General features: G+C 35.6%; 1 protein-coding gene across 1 annotated transcript in view; it reads left to right on the top strand.

The window, feature by feature from the left end:
* LOC126273067 (uncharacterized) overlaps positions 1 to 21,231 on the top strand; it is a 404,495-nt gene that overhangs the window by 229,910 nt on the left and 153,354 nt on the right. The window contains exons 4-5 of the mRNA XM_049976476.1: positions 2,426 to 2,547; positions 14,685 to 14,814. Coding sequence (XP_049832433.1) covers positions 2,426 to 2,547; positions 14,685 to 14,814 — 252 coding nt within the window. The remainder of the gene's footprint in view (positions 1 to 2,425; positions 2,548 to 14,684; positions 14,815 to 21,231) is intronic.

Raw genomic sequence — 21,231 nt, forward strand, 5'->3', positions numbered from 1 at the left:
AAATTGGGATACCTGTATCAATCAAACAGTTCCCTTCCCACTTATAAATCTTAATTTTAATGTAAGGACGCCCAAAATCTGAATTGTCTTCTCTGCTATTACACACTTCATGTAAGAGATCACTTTCTATTTCATCAAATGCTACATCCCCACTATCTTTACAGGGTCTTATAAACTTTACCGGTATCATAGCATTACTTTCGTCAGTCATGTTATCAGGTAAAGACTCAACACAATGAATGGATTTCATAGCACAAGTAACACCATTTATTACAGAAGGAACACTACTGTCAAAATTACACTTCTTACTTAGATCTTCTTTCACTTCATCCCACCAATCTCGATACAAATTCTGAATAACCACAGCTAACTTATTCCAGAATGTACCTTCATCTATGTTATAATCAATCTGGTCCCAAAAGAATTTCAAAAAGTTTTCTCATTAATTCTCTCAGCTTACATATAACTCACCCTTACTGTCTGGATCATTACTCTGGATGACATTAATGAAAAACTGCTTTGATTAGATTAGAATTCCATGACTCTCACTTACATCATCACATACAACACTTATATTATCTGTATTGACAACATCATTCAAAAATAACTCTGAAACTTCATTATTCTTAAACTCCACGAATATTTGATACTCATCATCATCATCATCATCATCATCATCATCATCATCATCATAATTACTGTAATCACCATATTTTTCCAAAATTATTTAATCAACAATGTCATTAACAACACAAGTCTCATCTCCATCAGCATCTCCATTCATTTGTGATAAGCTACAAATCTGAGACTTACCGATCTCAGTTATTTCACAGCTCTGATTCACATCTACATAAAAATATCATCTAATTCTGATCCAATACAGTCATCACCTGATTTACATACATCAATAACACTGTTTTCTGAGCAAGAGAAAAAATCATTAGTACATACTACATCAAAATTACCATTACTCTCACATTGTGGTTTGTGATTTTTTTCCTACATCACCATAATTAAACATAGTATCCCAAAACTTTTGATAAAAACATAAATGATAAATCTGATATTCCTTCTGTTTAACGTCAGATACCTGTGCCATATTATTAACACTGTTATTCCAGTTATCCCCATTATTCCTAGTACCTGATGTTCAAAATTTCTGTCTGTTAATGTTTTGATCCTTATGGAAGTTACCATTACCATTGTTTCTATAGTTATTACCATTGTGATCTCTATCATTCCAATTGCTATGGTACATACTTCTTTCTGCTGCCCTATCCAGCCTGTCAATATATCGTAAAAATTGTTCAAGACAATTGTCAGGTCTGTGTACTAAATCCCACTGCAAGCTTTCTGGTAATCTACTTTTCAGTGCATCAATCAATTTCATTTTGTCAAATGGTTTGTCAAGGTGTGTCAATTTCTTAAGTTGATTCTTAAACTCTTTAGGAGTACCATCCCTATTCCTATAATTAGGACCATTCAAAAATTCTCCCCTGTTTAGCTCCCGACCAAAATTTATTTAAAATTTGTTTTTCCAAACTTTGATGTGTTTTCCACTGACTTAAATTTAAATTTACCAAAAATAGAGCTTCACCTCCAAGACATCTTTCAACAAATTTAATTTTATGATTGTCACTCATGCCTGACACAAAACTATCTCTACAGCGGTGCAGAAAATCCACTGGATGTAAATTAGCTGATGGAAAACTTCTGATATGAGTGTTGGACCATGCAATACTGTTGTTTGAATACAGATTTTTGTGAATAAAATTTTCCTGAACTGCTGAAATTTTTTGATCTAAAACATTTACATTAGTTTGCAAATTGTTTGCAACATTTAAAATTTTTTGCTCTAAACTACTGAAACACTGTTCCATTTTTACTGCTTCAGCCTTCTATCTGACTCTGATGCCATTAACATTCTTCGTCTGTCTTGCAGGTTCGACAATAAACTCATTTTCCAAACATAAACTTTTTCATTCATAACTTATAACCCCTCTGACAACCAATTTTTATCTCTGAAACCTGATTACTAAGTTGGTCTGTTTGGTATTGTACACTATCTATTTTACTATTGTTTTCAGTTTTCTGGTCATTTAATTGTCCTCGTAGTGAAGTAAATTTTTTGGTTAACTGATCATTAGCTGCACAAAATTTACTATTGTTATCTCTCTTCATTTCCTCTAGTTTTGCCAAAATTAACTGCAAAATATCATTTTTTACTCTTCCTTTGCTGACTACACAAGGTAATGTTAGAGAAAGGTGTCCCTTTATAGTATGCTAAACATTTTTCCATTAGTTAAGCATAAAATTACACCCGTTTCAATTGTATGGTGTTACATGAACTGTTTCTTTGCTGAGTTTTACACTTATGCTATACAAAATGGGTGGCTTACATGTAACTTCTATTTATGCTTAACAGAAACTGGTTGCCCTATTTTGGATCAAATCTTACAAAAGTGCAGAAGTATTGGTTATGCATCTGAAGACCATAACCAAGTTTTCTTGAGTCTGTGCAGCCTACATCAAATTTGTAATATTTGTGTAAGTATCAGGAAAGTATTTTCTACACAATATAGTAAGTAGACTCTTACCTGGCCACAACATCATCAGAAATAAACCAGTATGTTTACCTAAATATGTTGTACACCCCATTCAAAATGGCCTTACTTTTCATGGGACATTCACTATTAAAGGTAGGGAGTTAAACTAAATTAGTTTTTAACTTTACTAGTAAGATGATAAATTTGATTAATAAACTTTTATGTTAGTGTTTATGTAACAGCAGAACAGTAAAGTACACTGAGAGCCTGGCATCAGCACTGAGAGCATCTAGAATGTAAGGAAAGCTCATGAGTGTTCATGGTCTATCTTGTGACTGATATTGTTAATGACAAGGTAAGGAAATTTGTTGAAGTAATATATGAAACATGAATGGAAAAATTAAAACAATTCCTTATTTGTAAAATACAAATTAGTAAGACATACACAGTATTCCTACCAAAGGTGAAAAATATTGGGTATTCTGTAATGTAGTAAGAATTGTTGTCTTAAAAATTAACCCAGGATTACACAGACTATACGTAACATCATGAAACACTGATGATTATAAAGTAAAATACATTACAAACAGTATTAGAGAGATTTAAACAAAGTCCCTAGTGTGTAAAAATCTATATGTTTTCAATGAACAATAAGCTCCCCAGCACAAGTTGAGATCAGTTCTGAACATTGTGAAACATGTGACAAAGCAACACATTGTGGATGTAAGAAATTTTGTCCAAGTTACTTTGTGAACTGATCATAAACATCCCCAGACAAAAGCTGCTTTTCTTTACTGTTTTCTGAAAATCAGTGAAAATGTAGATTTTAACAGCATATTAGAAGCTGACCTCCAAATTCAAAGTACAGAATATCATCTCTCAAAATTAAGCTACTAGTATTATTAATTCTCTTAATGATAAATATTTCAGTGCTTACTACAGAATCAGTGGTAAAATAATCAAACTGTTGCTTTAGCCCCTTTTTAAGATCTGGTTTGCCAAAAGAATCCTTAAATCACTATAGAAACATGGCACAACAAAGAGATTCAATACTTAGTGAGTTGATATATCACAAATCCAAGACGCAACAAATGTGCTTTAAAATATAGTAAGTTACTAAACACTGAATCTCTTTGTTGTTTTTTATCAAGCCAGATTGTAAAAAAGGGGTAAAACAACAGTTAAGGACAGTGCACTCCATCTTGCTCTTGTCAGCATTTAAAAATATGAGAAAGGGATGTATAACAATATTTATAAGCATTTAATATAGGGAAACATTCTCAACATAAAACAGCATGGACTTCAAAACAGATTGTCAACTTAATAAATGATGTTCACCTTGAAAGATGATACATATCAATAGATAATCTCCATGAAACTTGTTAGTATATTGTGTTGTGTCCCCTACAGGAGATTACCAATGTCTTGATAGGATCACTTGGGTGGCAATGCTACCATTTATTGTCTCTTGACTTGCCTCTTTCGTCATACCTATTTAATGTTTACTTAGATGGAAAGATTACAACAGTCCTTTTGGAATCAAATTAGGAAGACTATTGCATATGCACAACATATTCTATGCTGGTGATCAAATGAATTTTATGACTCAAACACAAAAGCTCATCTGTTTTTTATGGTGTTTCTAATAGAGTACTGAAGACTTGTTCTCATATGATAAGCCCAGTCTTATCCAAAATACTTAGTGCATCACTAATTCAAGGCGTTTTCCAGAGAGACTGACATATGCCATTGTTAAACCCCTCTTTCAGAAAGCTAACAAGAGAGATAGCAACAACTACTGGCATGTTTCACTACTGACATAATTTTCCAAATTTTTTGATAAGGTGATGTATTCTAGGATAGCATCTCACCTTAGCAGCAGTAATATCCTCAGTGAATCACAGTTTTGGGTTTTTGAAGGGCTGCTCTACTGAGAATCCTATTTACGTGTTCACTCACTAGATTTTACAAGCGTTAAACAATTAAATAATGCTGGTTGGTAATTTCTGTGACCTATCTAAGGCATTTGATTGTGCAGAGCAGAGCATCCTTGTAGATAAACTGATGTTTTCAGGGATTGATGATACGATACAGTCAACCAATAGATAATTTCATATCTAACCAAAAGAAAATTGGAATTTGTATTTAGTCCGGGGACATAATTCTGACCAGGGAGAAATAAATTATGGGCTTCCCCAAAGCCACCATTGCTCTTCATATATGTAAACATTCTGTTTAATATAGAACAAGCAGAATTAGTTCTTTTTCCAGGTGACACTGGTATTGTAGGCAATCCAAGCATACATATGGAAACAGAAGAAATGGTAAGCAAAGTTCTTAAAAGTATCATTGACTGGCTTTATGTGAATGGTCTGATGCTCATTTTTAAAAGACATAATATATTCTGTTCAGTATATCAAGGTGTACTAAACCACTGATACGTGTAATACATGATGAGTAAATAATAAATAGGGTAGAAACTTCAGTTCTGAGGTGACCATGAAACAACTTAGTTCACACTTACACTTAGAATAATTTCAAATCTTTGGGAGAGACAAATCAATTGGGTGACATACGAGATTATTCTAAATGATAGACTCATTTTCAAAACTTCATATTTATTCAAGAACAGATCCAAAATGAACAAGCTTTATATCACTGAAATAGGAAGTTTCAAAGTTTTTTTCATAATGTTTGATATCAATTTAAGAAATTTCATAATTTGTAAAAAATTTTAATTAATGAGTTTTTATAATTCTTTAATAATTAAAACTGTAATAAATGTCATATATGTTCAATGTGGCCCTTGTTGGCAGCACGACAAACATCGACATGGTAGCCAAACTTGTCCCACACTACTTGATGTTACTGAATGCATGGCAGCAGTGATCCAGTTCTACAGATCATTCAGAGTGGGTGGTAGAGGTGGGATGTAAACAGCTTCCTTCACATAACCTCATAGGGAATAGTTGAAGGGTATAAAAGCAGGAGAACTCGGTGGCCAGAAGTGCAGAGCCAGGTCCCCAAGTCCCGTGTGACCGATCCAGCACTGAGGAAGGGAGTCATTCAAAACACCTCATACATCATGGCGACAAAGTGGCAGAGCTCCATCCTGTTGGAAAATAAAGTCCTGGGGATCTTCCATAACTTGAGGGAACAGCCATTGTTCGAACATGTCCAGGTATGTGATTCCCATTACAGTACTTTCTGCAGACAAGAATGGGCCATAAACCTTTGTACAGGATATGTATGTTGATCTTCAATGAGTCTTTTTCATGTTGCAATGGGGAATGTGCATTTCCAAAACCCCACATTTGAAGATTGTGTCTGTTGACTTTTCCACTGAGGTGGAACTTCGCTTCATCACAAAAAATTACACATTGTAGAAATGTGTCATCCTCCATCTTTGCTAGCACATAACCACAAAATGTGAGATGCTTCTCTTTGTCATTGGGGTTGAGAGCCTGCAAAAGTTGTAATCAGTAGGGCTTGTACAGCAAACACCATCTCAGAACATTCCATAAAATTGGTTGGGGTACTGATAGTTCTCAACTGGCTCCACTGGTAGGCTTACTGGGACTGCCCACAAAACTTTAGAATCAGTTGAACATCATTCTTTGAAATGGTCAGCTTGGACTTTTTCATTTGCACACACTCCCAGTCTGTTTAAATTGCTTAAAACAATGGCTAAAGCTTTTACAAGTTGGTTGCTGAATACCAAATTTAGTATGAAATGCCCGCTGCATTGCAATTTGTGACTCACTTTTTTGCAAACTCAAGAATGCAGAAAACATTGTTCTCCACTGTTTCTATCTCACTCACAATTGACAGCAAAATGGAATGACAGCCCTATTGCAGTGAGAACTCTACAAGCTGCTTTTGATATCATCACCACGAGCCTGCCCACCACCACCTGTCAAAAACTTTGAAACTTCCTATTTTCATTGACATAAAGCTTATTCATTTTGAACTGTACTTGAATACATACAAATTTTTGAAAATGGGTCCATCATTTAGAATAACCATGTGTTTTCAATATTTGCATTCCATTATGTTATACAGAATAATGTTGTGGGGTAACTCATCTTTAATATAGAAAGTCTTCATTGTGCAAAAATATGCTGTAAGAACAATATGTGATGCTCACCCACAATCATCTTGTAGCCATGTGTTTAAGGATTTGGGCATGCTGACTATTGCCTAACAGCATATTTATTATCTCATGAAGTTCATTATAGATAATCCACTAAAGTTCAAAAGAAGCAATGATGTACATAATTACAACCCCAAAAGGAAAACGGACATTCATTACTCCACATTAAGGTTGTTACTAGCAAAAAAAAGGGTGCATCATGCTGCAACAAAAATATTTGATTACTTACCCAGTCATATGAAATGTCTGACAGATAGCAAAGTTTAATTTCAAAACAAACTGTGGATATGTCTGTATATTACATGTGTCTATGTATACTTATAAATGTTCAGAATGTAGTCATACTGTATGTAAAAATTATTTTGCAATGTCAGTTTAAATCACTCAATCCACACCATGACAATCTATTGTGCAAAATGATCCATGGGACATGTAATTAACTAACAGACAAACTGGAGAGCAGTGAACAGTCTAAATCTTTTGAGCTCTGCATACACACTGACAGAAATGAAAATTATTATATCTTTATGTTGAAGTCCAGTATTTGTCAAATTTTGTGGAAATATTCCTAACATACAACTAAACATTTATTCCACTTAGAACTAATGTCTGTCATCAAAATCAGAATGGGCACAGACACTGTCTGTAATTCATTGCAGCATGGCTGTATACAGTCTCTGAATGCTATTTTGATGCATTTCTTACAATGTGTGAAACACAAGCTGCATCATTTCATGAAGACTGCAGGCTGGAGGCTAATACCAAAGTATACACCTTTCAGGCACATGCAAAACATGCTGTGTGGGTGACAAATCAGGTGATGAGGCAGGCCAGTGAAGGATATACACATTCCTCAAAGTATTAGTGGTGTGAACTGCAGTGTGGTGCCTTGCATTTTTGTCCTGAATATATCATTTGGTACCTTGCTCATGATGGATATAACAACAGTGTTCAACATTCATGTTGTGTGATAGTTAACATATAGCCTCCCTTCAACAATTATCAAATCCATCCATTTTTCATATTCAATAGCTCCTGACAGTGTGATTGAAAGAGTTGGAGAGGTATGGATCTAGAGAATCACTGTTTCCTTTGATCTTTCACTAGGTCATTTGTGGTAACTTTAGTGTCAATCTGGCCACTCCACACAGATGTAAGACTCACACTCAACACCATAGAAGGCCACTTAATGACCCAATGACTTTGGCTTTACGCCATACAAGTCTCTGTTACATGTGGTAAGGTGTCAGTGGTAAACAATGCATGGCAGCTGGAAATCTAAACCTAGCTTGAAGTAATCTGTTCTCAAAAATCCATGTTGACACTCTGTCATTAACTTCTGCCCAGATTTCAGCTGTTGTCATCTGTCAATTTATCAGAGCCATTTGGATGATTCTATGATCTTCTCATGGTGTAGTTACCTGAATTTAACTTTTCAACATTTGTTCTGCTTTAATTGCACTACACGCAGCTGTCTGTGTGATGCATCAATATCTCCCACACCAATGATTTGACCTTTCTCAAAGTGTGGAAAATAGATGTAAACTGCAGATGCATGTCCTCTGGGGATGCTGTGTTGTGACCACCACCTGAAAAGTTCCAGTATCATTAGACACACCCAATAGCCAAGATGGACTCACATTATTCTTCTTTTGTAGGGAGGACTGTTTTATGTATTGAAAGTAAGCTCACATCAGGATGAAATTTTAGTGAACTTATTCCACAGGCATGAAAAAACTAGAGTATCAGTTTGATAGTTTTCAGCCTGTTCCCACCTTGTGTAGAAGAGTTTCTAGGGTTTTGATACAGAAAGAACTTAAACTACAGGAAACATTTCTTTAGATCTGTGAAAGATGGCTGCATAGAAGATAAAATTGGGAACTACTGCATAATGGGATGATGAGGTGTAATATCTATTATAGGAAAAGTTGCACAGAACAAAATTAAGTGTAATAAACATGTTCCACTACTGTCAGGATCCCAAACCAAGCCTTGCATTATAAGGCTTTTAAGAGTATATCAGTGGGCAGAATGAGGTCAAGACGATGAAACTTAAATGCACTTAAATAAATATTCACCCCTCACTTTTTTTAACCGACCATGGACCATGGACCTAGCCATTGGTGGGGAGGCTTGCGTGCCTCAGCAATACAGATAGCCGTACCGTAGGTACAACCACAACGGAGGGGTATCTGTTGAGAGGCCAGACAAACGTGTGGTTCCTGAAGAGGGGCAGCAGCCTTTTCAGTAGTTGCAAGGGCAACAGTCTGGATGATTGAGTGATCTGGCCTTGTAGCAATAACCAAAACGGCCTTGCTGTGCTGGTACTGCGAACGGCTGAAAGCAAGGGGAAACTACGGTCGTAATTTTTCCCGAGCGCATGCAGCTTTACTGTATGATTAAATGATGATGGCATCCTCTTGGGTAAAATATTCCGGAGGTAAAATAGTCCCCCATTCGGATCTCATGGCGGGGACTACTCAAGAGGATGTCGTTATCAGGAGAAAGAAAACTGGCATTCCAAGGATCAGAGTGTGGAATGTCAGATCCCTTAATCGGGCAGGTAGGTTAGAAAATTTAAAAAGGGAAATGGATAGGATAAAGTTAGATATAGTGGGAATTAGTGAAGTTCGGTGGCAGGAGGAACAACACTTCTTGTCAGGTGACTACAGGGTTATAAACACAAAATCAAATAGGGGTATTGCAGGAGTAGGTTTAATAATGAGTAGGAAAATAGGAATGTGGGTAACCTACTACAAACAGCATAGTGAACGCATTATTGTGGCCAACATAAATACGAAGCCCACACCTACTACAGTAGTACAAGTTTATATGCCAACTAGCTCTGCAGATGATGAAGAAATTGAAGAAATGTATGATCAAATAAAAGAAATTACTCATATACTGAAGGGAGACGAAAATTTGATAGTCGTGGGTGACTGGAATTCGAGTGTAGGAAAATGGAGAGAAGGAAATGTAGTAGGTGAATATGGATAGGGGCTAAGAAATGAAAGAGGAAGCCACCTGGTAGAATTTTGCACAGAGCACAACTTAATCATAGCTAACACTTGGTTTCAGAATCATGAAAGGAGGTTGTATACATGGAAGAACCCTGCAGATACTAAAAGGTATCAAATAGATTATATAATGGTAAGACAGAGATTTAGGAATCAGGTTTTAAATTGTAAGACATTTCCAGGGGCAGATGTGGACTCTGACCACAATGTATTGGTTATGACCTGTAGATTAAAACTGAAGAAACTGCAAAAAGATGCGAATTTAAGGAGATGAGACCTGGATAAACTGAAAGAACCAGAGGTTGTACAGAGTTTCAGGGAGAGCATAAGGGAACAATTGACAATAATTGTCAATAAACCCCTGATAACTACATAAAAACACTTTAAACACATCATTCTACCAAAATATTCAGCTTAGAAACAGGAGATCGTTTGAGAGAATAATTCTATTACAATCAGTATACACAAATGACTAGCATCATGGATTTACTAACACACGAACTTACTTATATGAAAAATATGTCTTGGATAATGAAAAGTAAACCTTTACCTTGGCTGATGGGTAAGCTAAAGCAGTTCATGAATCTCACTAAAATTGGACATTAGACATACAAATGATACCTTAGCCCTGAAAAGGAGTCATTCTGTGAGAAATGATAAACTTAGATATGACCATGCCTTATTGAAAAACCTGCATGGTTAAGATTTAGACAAACAGAATGAGGTGGCACAGTGATTAGAACATTGGACTCACATTCAAGAGGAAAACAGCTCAAATCTGCATCTGACCATCCAGATTTAGGTTTTCTGTGATTTCCCTATATCACTTCAGGTAAATTATGGTATGGTTATCTGGAAACAGTACAACTGATTCCCTTCCCCATCATTGAAACCCTCCAAGCTTGTGTTCTGCCTCTCATGACCTCAATGTCTATAGGACATTAAACCTCTATCATCCTCCTTCCTTTTTAGATGTAGACAAAGTAAAAGGTACTGCTGATCCCACTGTCTGATTAAGCAGCTAAATCAGCAGTTCATTTTCCCAACAACTGCTGTTGAACGTTTAAAGAATATTTCATAGGGGTAAATGGTGGTAGGTACAAAAAATTCTGTCTTAACTTCGTTATTGATGATATTGTCAACAAATGAACTATGAAGATCAGTTCAACAGCCACTGGATATGATGACATCACATTCCAAAATGATGAAGCTTGTTAATGTCCCACTACTGCCCACAAATACTGGATATTTTTAACCACTCCTTGACCACACAAGCTATCACTGCCACAACATCTTCTGCATATTGCTCCATTTAAGTTCTTCCAGAACTATCCAGACCATTATAATATATGATACACAACAAATTTACCAATTAAACTCTGTAGATAAAATATTATCCATCCTCACAAAAACAGGATACTGGTCAATTTGGAGGTTGCAGAGCCTGTAGAACAGGTACTGAGCAGTCATGTGATTCCTCTGTAGATAAAATATTATCAATTCTCACAAAAACAGCATATTGGTCAATTTCGAGGCTGCGGAGCCTGTAGAACAGCCCCATCACTAATGTAAGTCATTTCAATTAGTTGGTGTGTACATACCACTTGACTGTATAGAATCAGTGCAATAATATAGGTAAGTATGGAGATATGACAGAATGCCAGAAAATGGCTGTCCTGTTCGAATGCATCCATGTTCACTTTGTGACTGAAGTTGCCTGATATGTTGCTATACCAATGAAAAGTATCCAGTGTGGCTAGAAGAAATAGTGCATCAGCTTCAGCAATTAAAATGGAACAAGAGAAGTGCTTTCAAATAGATTATAACCCACAGGGACTTTAGACAGGTATCACATATTGCCAGTGACAATTCCTTTCAAGCCTGGCAAAATAACTGCTGTCAATGAGGTCAGGTCATTCTCAAACAGTTTCTGAGGAAATATTGTGAAGAAAACTTCACAAAATGAACAATTTGAGTTGGCTTCTTCACAAAGGCCATTGATCACTGCATTACATGCAGCTTGAATACTTCTGCAGGCCAAACAGCACAGAAACTGGACAGTAGCTGGCTAAAGGTGCTGAGAGTTTTCTGATGAATCACAGTTTTCCCTGTTCCCAAATAATGCAAGACATTAAGTGCACTGATGGACGAATCAGCCATTTAACCCACAGTGTGCGGAAGATGTAGTAAAGGTTGGGGGATGGTTCTGCTATGTTTTGGAAGTATCTTTCATATCATGATTAGGTCTCACTCATTCAAGTTACTGTGAACATCCCAAACATCAGTCAAGTTGGACAACAGCTGAATGGCAATGTGGTTCACAGCTTGTTGTCTTGTGGTAGTGTTCTCACTTCCCACACATAGGGTCAGGAATTTTCTCTGCCTTGAGATGACTGGGCGTTGTGTGACCTTGATTATCATTTCATCAATATTGACTCGCAAGTCACTGAAGTGGCATCAACTAAAAAGGATTTGCAATATGGTGACTGAACTCCACTGCATGGGGACTCCTGGCCAGCAATGCCATACAATCATTTCATTTCAGTGTTATTGTGAACACAAACAAAGATGTTTATTTCAGCATTATTGATGACCAAGTTTCTCCCTTTTTTTTCTGCATCTTCATGATGAATGTGCTGTGGACACTCCCATCTTTCAAGATGACAACAACCATGTTCACTGGGCTGCAGGCATATGTTACTACTTTGATGGGCTCTCAGGCAACCTATCACACCTCAACGGGCATGCTAAAGCAACTGATCTTAGTCTCATAGAAAATGCGAGGGTCTATTTGGAAGAGCATATGTAATATAGCCATCAGCATCCCTGCAATTTGGTAAAAAGTAGAGCAAATGTGTATGACACTGTTGGCTGGGAGACCCTGAAGGCAAGATTCAGCTGCCTAATTGAATACATTTCTCTGCCCTCCATTATCATTGGCACCTTTCCATCACAAAATGTGAAGGTCATGTGTTTAAGTGTTTCTAGAACATGTAGGTGACTAATGCGTATGTATAACATTGTGTCATATTTGTGTTGGATGGCTATGAAAGGAACTCAGATGAGGAACCCAGATGAGTGAAATCCAGTGCTGGCACATAGCTTACTCCTGTTGAGAAGTCTTCAAGGCTGCCATTTAGCTTAAACATCCCCACTGAATGGACAGATTCACCATAAACAATTTCTCATGCCCTCACTTCATGAGACACAGCAAAGTGGTTTGGAATTTAATACAGGACATTGATGCAAAGTCTGGCGATAAGGAACTGTGCGCCAACATCCCTTCTCCTCTTTGCATTGAAGGCAAATAGGAAGCAGATAATAGCATGTAGCATACACAGAAAGTTACCTGGCATTGCTTAACTTTGGAGATCTGATGAGAACCAGAGTGTTCAAAGAGCTGAGAATATTGGCTGTAATATTACAGCTCTGTGGGGTCTAACCATCAATTATGGATTAAGCTGAACATGGCATCCCAGAAGAAACACTAGACAGTCCTTTCCACTGAAATGAGGCCATTATCGAGGCCAGAGGCAATGTAAAGCCTTGTTATTTTTGTGGTGTTTCCTGGAGGTGACAAATCATAGTATGACATCAGCTTCAATAAAAGTAACATTTGGCCTATCAAGAGGTGTGGTTCTCTCTCTCTCTCTCTCTCTCTCTCTCTCTCTCTCTCTCTCACTCACTCACTCACCTCACTCACTCACTCAACACTAATTCGCTCTCTCTCTCTCTTTCCCCATGATTATCTCCATCACTTAGTTGTCAACTTTTTCTGTTTCATTTTTTCTGTGCTCTTCTCTCTTTATTTTCCAGTTTCTATTTCTGATCTCCCTCTCTTCTTCCTTTTTCTACATAAAAACAGATATTGTGCTATGCTCATGATGTTATTATTGAAGGTGAGTGACGTAAACTGGCTAGTAGATAGCTAAAGATTAATTTCAATTATGCAATATCCACATAATTACGTTTATTATACATTAATTGACTGTCCTTACATAAGATGGGAAGATGTCACAGTTTTTCTGTGAGGCTCAATCCAAATGAAGTCATGTTACAATAATATGTCATTTAAAGTAAAACATTATCATGCATGAATGATTAAAGAAGATGCCATACACACATTATCATGTAAGTGAGTGAACTGTGACACACAAAACTACTCTAAAGTGAAATGTCATCCAAAACTATAAAATGTAGCACAAATGAAAAGTTTCTAATCTTAAGCAAATGAATGCTGTTTGCATAAGTATAGAACCTTTATTGAAAATTAAATGCATTTCTACATCACTGATGTAGTTGCTAAAAACGCTAATTTTTACACTCACTACCAAATTTATACTGACCCCCATGTCAATCAGCAGTAACTGCAGTATAACCTTTGAAAGTTTATTCTTGTCTACATCCGCAGTAAACTTACAAGTAATAAAAATGTTATTCTAGTAGTTACTTACTCCACTACTACTGATTTAAATGTTTTAAAAATAAAAATTGTTCTTAGTTATGGAACTGTTAGTTTCACCCTCAGGAAAGAAAGAGTGATAGATTTATGAAGAGCAGAAAGATGTGGCAGATCACTCAGACCCACAATGAGAGGGACCTACTTGTAGTGAGGACAAGGGGAGACAATTTTTCCTCTAATTCAATTAATTACCTTTCTGTAGTCAAATTGTAATTTTGAAATGAAAGGAACAGCATCAGCCAGCTTGTACAGAGAACATAGTATTTTTACATAGCTACAATTTTGTGTTCAAATATGAAAAGTTCTTCTTACAATTTAGGTTAATTCTTCATTGCTAAATTACTAATAGATGCCACTATATTTTCAAATAAATTCCATTTACACTTTTTTATAAAGTTCAAGTGTATAATATTCAAATTTTGCTTCTAAAATCCATTGTCAAAGAAATATGAATTAATATCTTGTTGTGAAGACATATGAAAGGTCATATAATCATTTTCTTCTAGGGACCTGAAGTAGGAGCGCCTTCTTCATCAGCATGTGACTTAATGTTCATCACAGAGGCTGATTCAATTTGTGAAGAGGAAATTAAATGCCAGAGAATGTCTCACCAAATCTTGACACTCCTGCATAGAGGTCATCCTGTGGGCATCACTGGAATATCTACAGATCACTGTTCCAATGATTCATGCCTAGCACAATATTTTCTTACATCACCTTTACCCAACAACCAACCCCGATAAATTCATGACCTGGAATGTTAATTTGCTCTATAATTTTTTCCCATAGAGTTACACACATGAGTTGTGCAAATGTCGCTCTTGAAGATTTAGTTTAGGAAAGAGATTTCTGTATGTGCGGAAATCATAATATGTGTTATATACCATAAAATATTTACAAGACAAAGTAGTAGGTAGCAAAGCTGCACAAAATGTATTACAGAACTTTTGAAGAAGAAAATTATTATGGTTGTCTCTCCAAAAGTTAATCATAAACAAAAACACAACAGTGGCGTATTATGAAATACAATTTATTTTGCAAGTGGCATATAGCTGCAAACAGAATAATTAAGTTGTCAAACTGCATTCTGTGGTGTATAAAGGTCCTCTTACCTAGAGTAAAAAATTGTGGACTTTCATGTAAATGCAAAATTGTAATGTGATTACCTACACTGATAGTACTGCATGCACATGTAAGTGATGCAGTAAAATATATGTCAATGAAGTATGCTTTACAACAGAAGTGTAAAATTAAATTAATGCCACTAACTACAGTCATGTGGACCACTATTTTCCACAACAATGGAAATGAGCAGCAGGATTCATGTGTAGTAACCTCTATACTTTGTCTAATACCTCTCCTGAAATTGTACACTGATTGACAATTGTGTCTGTTAATTTTCTCTTTTGTATGTTGTTTTGTTTATAACAGCAGTAGTATTAAAGAGAAAATGCTTCTTACAGCTTCTAAATACTGAAAAGCATTGTTGAAGAACCCAGTATTTTAATGCCATTTAATCAGTATTTCGTTTATAGGGTTTAAATTGTATTACATTTTTGTTTGTTAATTTCCTTCCACTTCTCTTTGTATGTTGGTTTGAAATTTTTTTATTTAAGAATGAAAAGCTTCGTAACTTAATTCATCAAATTTATGACATCTAAATATATGTCAGGACTTTTATTATTGTCTTGTGATTAAAAATATTCATTATATCCTTAACAGACCTATGTGGATGTATTAAAAAGTGGTTGATTGATAGATACATCTTATTTTATTTTATTTTCAGTTTTATTTTTACTTAAGTGGTTCATCTTGCTTTGGAAAATATATGCATGATACATTGCCTATTTCCTCAATTGAGTTATCAATGTACATGATATATAACCATAACATTTGTACCAAAACACAATCAGTGCACAGTATTTTACTAGCCAAAGGCAACAGCTGATGAATTGTGATGGATATAATATTTGTAAGATGACAGAAATGAAAATATATATATATATATATATATATATATATATATATATATATATATATATATATATATATATATATATATACTTTGGTAAATGATTAAAATCATAAATGAAATCTGTGCCCTGTTACAGCTGTCTGTAATATACCATGATGCAAGAGATGAGGCTTATAATTATGTGATGCTCTCAGCCCAATAAAAATGAAGTTAAGTACTTATCAATTCTAATGTGGTCCATCTGCCTGGAAGATACAGCTTATGACAGCTGAAGATGGAATGATATCCTACATGTGCAAGTGTTATCACCCTGTTTCAACCCTGAAAATATACTTCTATGACAATAAGTCGTTTCTGAGAAGAAATAAATATAATTTTGAAGCAATTTTTTGCTGTTTTTGTGTCTGACAATTCTTTTTATTTTTTTGAGAACTAGAATATGAGATAACACATAACCCCAAATATCAAACATTACCTCCATAAGTATCTAATAACAATTTCAGTTTTTTTAAATATAATGCTGCAACCTAAATTTCTGATTTAATAAAATTCAGTTGCCTAACCAAGGGCACCAATACCCAGAGCAAGGGGGAGTGGTGACCCCTGTAGCTCTTAGAAAACATGAAGTGTATACAGACATTTTCTCTCAAGAAAATGATTTAAAAGTCAGTATTACAAAGATTTTTAACAGGTTTGGGCTATAACTTTTACAGATACTTAAAACTCCCCCTTTGCCTTCAAAACTATTAAAAGTACTCCATACTACTAGGTCTATCTCCCTCACCCCCCTCCCCCCACCCTTCTACCCACCCCACCCCTCTCACAACAAACTATCATAATGGTGCCCTTGTGCGTAGCCACTGACTTAGAATTAGATGTTATTGTGAGGAATTTGGAAACTAGTTAATGCAAATCAGTAAGTTGGAGGGAAGTGTGGAGGGTAAAAATTATAGAGGGAGACCAAGAGATGAATAAACTAAGCAGATTTAGAATTGTATACTTGCAGTAGTTGTTCAGACATGAAGAGGCTTGCACACGACTGAGTAGCATGGAGACCTGCATCAAACCAGTCTCTGGACTGAAGACCACAACAACAACATCGATTCTATGCAGACTGTGGAGTGTGAACAGTTTTCTGCTGGAGGTAAAGAGGTGATTTGTTGCAGATTTGAAATGGAATTTGAGATATGGAGGATGCTTTACCTTGTATTTTTCCACAGTATCAGAGCACTAAAGTAAATACGAGAAAAGATGTTGGTTTGATCAAAATGTTTTAAATACAGTAGCATATTTCTATTTGAATGTTTCTATCTGATACTAAATTTCTTTCCTTTCTGAATTAATAGAATATATTTGGAAATTTTAACTGATGTTTTGAAATGGATTCAGTAGTTTATCATATATAATGTTACAGGAATCACTGAAAGAGGAATAGATATGAATGACTTTCTTACACACCCAAAACGTGTAGGTTCAAAACACTTTTTCTTTCTCATTCACATGCTTTTATAAGGTAAATGTTAGAACAATGGTGATCATATGTCTTTAGGAAACATTTGCATCTGTCATAGTTACTGCAATCTTTACCTTTCTTTGATATTTGTCGTGAACCTCCCATCTGTTGTTGACAAAAATCATTTACTGTTCTGATGCAGACCACTAAGTGTTTGCATCCATTTTATGCAAGAAAGGAAGCTCAAGATAACCCTTAAACTAAAAAATGCACCAATCTGGTTCATGTAGATCTTTGACCATATAATGGCTTGCTTAACAATTGTTGCCTAGTAGGTGTGTTGGGTTTAGTTCTTGATAAATGAGTACTCTACTGTGTGATAATATTTAACCTTTCTTTTTATTTTCTTCATGTTGTACTTCAGCAAAATGCAACAAATCCAGTATTCAGTCTTTATCGTCACAGTCTTAAGCTGGATAGTTCACATGCCATAAAACACAAACTTTCATCACACTACCACCATTTTTCTAATTGATACATAAAAATCCTTGCAGCTTGGAGATATTTGAGTGTATTGATCTGCAAATTGAAAGAGCTTAATACAATATTCTATGTTTTGTAAATTGTTTTCAGAATAAACCACATAATTATGAATAAGGACAATAGTTTCAAATTATAATTACTATTTCTACATCTACATCTACATGTATAGTCTGCAAATCACACTTCAGTGCCCTGCAGAGGGTTCATAGAACCACTATCATGATATATCTCTGTTATTCCAATCTCAAACAGGGAGTGTAAACAATGAAAACCTATATCTTTCTGTAGGAGCTCTGATTTCCCTTATTTTAGTATGCCTCCTTATGCATCATCAAAATATTTTTGCATTCAGAGGAGGAAGTTGGTGATAATAATTTTGTGAGAAGATTCAACTGCAATTAAAAATGCATTTGTTTTAATGATGTCCACCCCAAATTCTGTGTTATCTCCATGATCCTGCATCAAGACCATCACACTCTCTCCCCTATTTTGGGACTTTCTCCATGTACTTGGTTAATCCAATCTGGTAAGGATACCAGATCAGGCTGTAGTTCTGAAAATTGGGACAGCAAGTGTAGTGTGGGCAGTCTCTTTAGTAGAGCATAGTGTAGACACTCTCTTTAGTAGATCTTACACATTTTCTAAGAGTTTTGGCTTCTCCACAACATTTTTTAAGTCTTCTTTCCAAATTGAGTTGTTTGCAGTTGTAATTCCTAGGTATTTAGCTGAATTTATGGCCTTTAGATTTGATTCATTATCATGTAAACAAGGGTTAACAAACTGCTTTTAGCATGTGGATGATCACACACTTTACATTATTTATGGTCAATTGACAATTTTCACATCATACAGATATCTTTTCTAAATTGTTTTACAATTTTATTGATCTTCTGATGACTTTACTAGATGATAAATGACAACATCATCTGCAAACAACATAAGATGGCTGCCTAGATTGTCTCCTAACTCATTCATATAGATAATGAACAGCAGAAGGCCTATAACACTACCTTGGGGAATGTTAGAAATTACTTCTGTTTTACTCAATGACTTTCCATCAATTACTATGAACTGTGACCTCTCTGACAGTAAATCATGAATCCAGTCATATAACTGAGATAATATTCTTCACCTCACAGTAGCACTTGCAGTTAAGGCCTATGTTTGATACTAGTAGACTTCTCTTGGCCAGGAATGTCCTTTTTGCCATTACTAGTATGCTTTTGGTGTCCTCCTTGCTCCATCCATCATTGGTTAGTTTACTGCCTAGGTAGCAGAATTCCTTAACTTCATCTATGTTTTGACCATCAATCCTGATGCAAAGTTTCTTGCTGTTCTCATTTCTGCTGCTTCTCATTACTTTTGTCTTTCATCAATTTACTCTGCCCATATTCTGTACTCATTAGATTGTTCATTCAATTCAGCAGATTGTGTAATTCTTCTCCACTTTTACTCAGGATGACAATGTCATCAGTGAATTGTATTATTGATATTGTAATTCCTAGGTATTCCTAGGTATTCACCTTGAATTTTAATTCCACTCCTGAACCTTTCTTTTATTTCCATCAGTGCTTCTTTGATGTACAGATTGAATAGTAGGGGCAAAATACTACAGCCTACTTAATCCAAGCACTTTGTTCTTTGTCGCCCACTCTTATTATTCCCTCTTGGCTCTTGTGCATATTGTATATTACCCATCTCTCCCTGTAGCTTACACCTATTTTTCTCAGAATTTCAAACATCATACATCATGCATCATGTAACATTTTTTCTAGGTCGACATATCCTGTGAACATGTCTTGCTTCCATTATCAACTGCAAAGTCAGAATTACCTCCCTCATGCCTTTACCTTTTCTAAAGTCAAACTGATCATCATCAAGCACATCCTTAATTTTCTTTGCCACCCATATTTACTTTATTCTTGTCAGTACCTTAGATGCATGAGCTGTTAAGCTGATTATGCGATAATTCTCACACTTGTCAGGTCTTGCAGTCTTCAAAATTGTGTGGCTGATATTTTTTTTTTGAAAGTCAAATGGTATGTTGCCAGACTTATACATTCTACACACCAGTGTGAATAGTCATTTTGTAGCCAATTCCCACAATGATTTTAAAACTTCTGATGGAATGTTGTCTATTCCATCTAACTTATTTGATCTTAAATCTTCCAAAGCTCTTTTAAATTCTGATTCTAATACTGGATCCCCCCACTCTGCTTTTTATTCTATCACATCAGACAAATCTTGCCCCTCATAGAGGCTTTGAATATATTATTTCCAGCTTTCTGCACTCTCCTTTGCATTTAGCAGTGGAATTCCCATGTCACTCTTAATGTTACCACCCTTGCTTTTAATGTCACCAAAGGTTGTTTTGACTATCCTATATGCTGAGCATGCCCTTCCAACTATCATTTCTTTTTCAGTTTCTTCACATTTTTAATGCAGCCATTTCATCTTAACTTCCCTGCAGTGCCTATTTATTTAATTCCTCAATGACTTGTATTTTTGAATTCCTGAGTTTCCCACAACATTTTTGTACTTCCTTTTTCATAAATCAACTGAAGTATTTCTTCCGCCACCCACAGTTTCTTTGCAGTTACTTTCTTTGTACCTATGTTTTCCTTTCCAACATCTGTGATGCCCCTTTTTAGAGATGTCCATTCCTCTTCAACTGTACTGCCTACTGAGCTACTCTTTATTTCTGTATCTGCAGCCTTAGAGAACCTGGAGTATATATCATCATTCCTTAGTACTTTGGTATCCCAGTTCTTTGCACATTGATTCTTCTAGACTAATGTCTTAAACCTGAGCCTACTCTTCATCACTACTAAATTGTGATCTGCATCTATATCTGCTCCTGGGTACACCTTACAATGCAGTATCTGATTTTGGAACCTCTGTCTGACCATGTAATCTAACTTAAATCTTTCTGTATCACCTGGCCTTTCTCAAGTATACCTCCTCCTCCTGTAATTCTAGAACTTAGTACTCACTATTAATAGCTGAAATTTATTACATAACTCAATTAAGTCCTCTCTATCATTCCTTGTCCCAAGCCCATAGTCTCATGTAACCTTTTCTT

Source organism: Schistocerca gregaria, chromosome 1, assembly GCF_023897955.1.
Source record: "Schistocerca gregaria isolate iqSchGreg1 chromosome 1, iqSchGreg1.2, whole genome shotgun sequence".
Taxonomy (NCBI): Eukaryota; Metazoa; Arthropoda; class Insecta; order Orthoptera; family Acrididae; genus Schistocerca; species Schistocerca gregaria.